Consider the following 2,568-nt stretch of genomic DNA (forward strand, 5'->3'; position numbering starts at 1 on the left):
GAACCTCTAGAATCCTAAATAATGCAGGAAAATGCTGCTTGGGTCACCTATGCCAGTAAAATTCAAAGTGATGTCATTTCATAGAATCAGAGATTGGATAAATCTTTTTAGCAAAGAACGTGATCCTGCAAAATAAGCTAGGAAACAGGCAATCACACTAAGGTTCAATGGCCTAGCTTCAGTTTGTTTCTCCTTCTGCTGAGAAAATATCTGAAAAGCCAGACAGGGAGCCTGCTTTATCATCTACTTTTAACCACATGCCATCTGGTCAGCCGAGCTCCTCTGGTACTTTCATTTCGCCAGCTAGAGCCCCCTGTCTTTTTCAGATGAAGATTTCATGCCCCTTACCTGATCCCAAGGTCTTCAAGGAAGATCTGTCGTATTTCTTCACCCACTCTTCTCCATAATTCAGCAGCAAGCGTATAGCTGTAGGTGCTCCATAAAATTGATTAATTTTCAACCTTTGTACCACTTCCCAGTAACGACCTGCAAATTCACAAACAGGCTTTTTTATGTCTAGCACTGACATACTGCTGCAAAAAGCAGGAAGGTTAACAGCCAAAGCTAAAGCTGTGACTACTGTGAGTATAGAGAAAACCAATAGCAACTTCTTTTTTCTTTTTTTCCCACCCTGGATGCACAGATGTTCCTGAATGTCGTAGACACACATGCCAAAGAAACGGAGCTTGCCTCCCCTGAGCAGGCAGGTCACACTGGACAGATTTCTAAATCTCCATTGTCACACTGCCATGTCTAGCCAAACTTTGGCCCACCACTTCCTCACCTGGGTCAGGGTACACGGGAGTGCTTTCAAATAGGACAGAGGTGGCTCCATTGCAGAGTGGTCCATACACAACATAGCTATGTCCCGTGATCCAGCCAATGTCAGCCACACAGCCAAAAACATCGCCTCGCTGGTAGTCAAATACATACTGCAAAGATAAATGTAAGGCCAGCTGACTTTTGGTCTGCAGGTACAAAGAGCTTAAAGATAAGGCGCTGGGCTGGACATCTAAGTGCGAGCAAGAGAGTGCATAGGGCAAGTGGAGCCAGGCACGCAGGACACAGCAGCACAAAGGCCAGCCTGAGGTGAGGAAGCAAGTCAGAGGGACCCGTACCAGGGCTTCTAGGCTCCTGACTGCTTTTGCAAACATGCAGGGAGCACAGCTGTACCAGCAGCTACTCAGATTGCAGCAACAAAGCTACAACCAAAGCCCAGAGCCCTGGAGACCTAAGGTTGCCTACTCCAGGCAAGCCCATGTGGGAGAGCTGACCCTGAACTGCAGGGAAGCTGCAGGCTTCGGAGGCTCAGACCCCTGACCAATATCAACAGGTTTCCATGAGAAAGCTGGAGAAACTGATAGATGCCCATGAAACGTTTCTGAGAAATGTTCTCAGCTGCTCAGCTTCAATATCACTGTATCACTTTGCAGATGCTACCCTCTCCCCGCTCATGAAATTTAAGATAAAGGTCTTGGAGAACTCATTGTCTTGTCTTGGTTATGGAAAATGCTTCCCACTGTAAATATAACTCCTCTACCATAGCATGAAGAGGTCCTGACTCATAAGGCAGAGTCAGCTTTATGTTTTAAATGAAAGAAAGAGGATCAGAACTAAAAGACACATGAGTGTGTGACATGAGTGTGCAAAAACCACAGAGGCCACACAGGTCAGCTGATCCCTCTACCTAGAAGAGCCAGTTCTCACCTTACTTTGGCAAATGCCTTTCCCTCTCAGGCTCTGCAGTACCTCTACAAGGACCGCAGCTGCACACAGTGGCTCCCTGCATGTCCACACCAGGGTGCCGGATCTACCTTCTGGACTAAGAAAGAGATGCCTTGGAGATTAGGCCATCACTTAGAAAAGCTGACGTAACAAATACCCTTCAGGAAGAGAAGTCTGACGCTTGCACATTCAAATCTTCTAAAAATTCAACTATGTCAGCCTAAAGAAAGAAAACCTCTGCCTGAATTGTGTGCAATTACAAACACAGTGATACCACTAAAGCCAGATGGAGATTTTTCACCGCAGTCCTCTCCACATTTCCCTGTTAACTTTTCATATGCAGAGTTCAGATCAGAAGCTTCAAGAAGCAGTGCCTTGACTTTTTTTTTTCCCATGAGAAAGGGAGTTGAAACATTTAGCCTAGATCACACAGAAAAGCAGCACGAAGGTGCAATCACAGAGCACAAATGTAATTTTTGATCTTCAGACAAATGCTATGCAAAGAGGTTGTTTTAAGAGTCCAGATCCTCACTGAAATAAAAAAGGCCAGCTTCCCACTGCAAAATACTACAGTAATAGCCACATTACTAATGCTGGTAAGATACTTAACAGAATCTCCTCAGCTGCCTCACTTTAATGTCCACAAATTCTGGCCTGCAACACTAGCACATTTTAAATGCAAAAGTAGCACCACTGCAGTTTCCTTCCTTTCATAACTCTAGGCTCTGGTTTGCATAGTATTGTATTCCCCAGGAACAAATCCTGAAGATTAATTACACGTTCACAGACATTTTTCAGTTTGTTTACACCCAATAAGCCAACTGGGCAGTGAACAGAGAACAC

General features: G+C 45.0%; 1 protein-coding gene across 1 annotated transcript in view; it reads right to left on the reverse strand.

Annotated features, from left to right (window-relative positions):
* Positions 1-348: 348 nt before the first annotated feature.
* The window catches only part of LOC104161214 (acetyl-coenzyme A synthetase 2-like, mitochondrial), a gene marked incomplete at both ends in the record, with an annotated part of 16,330 nt that continues 14,110 nt past the window's right edge, over positions 349-2,568 (reverse strand). Inside the window, 2 exons of the mRNA XM_009699557.1 lie at positions 349-486; positions 785-932. Coding sequence (XP_009697859.1) covers positions 349-486; positions 785-932 — 286 coding nt within the window. The remainder of the gene's footprint in view (positions 487-784; positions 933-2,568) is intronic.

This window comes from Cariama cristata, unplaced genomic scaffold, assembly GCF_000690535.1.
Source record: "Cariama cristata isolate BGI_N322 unplaced genomic scaffold, ASM69053v1 scaffold14064, whole genome shotgun sequence".
Classification (NCBI taxonomy): domain Eukaryota; kingdom Metazoa; phylum Chordata; class Aves; order Cariamiformes; family Cariamidae; genus Cariama; species Cariama cristata.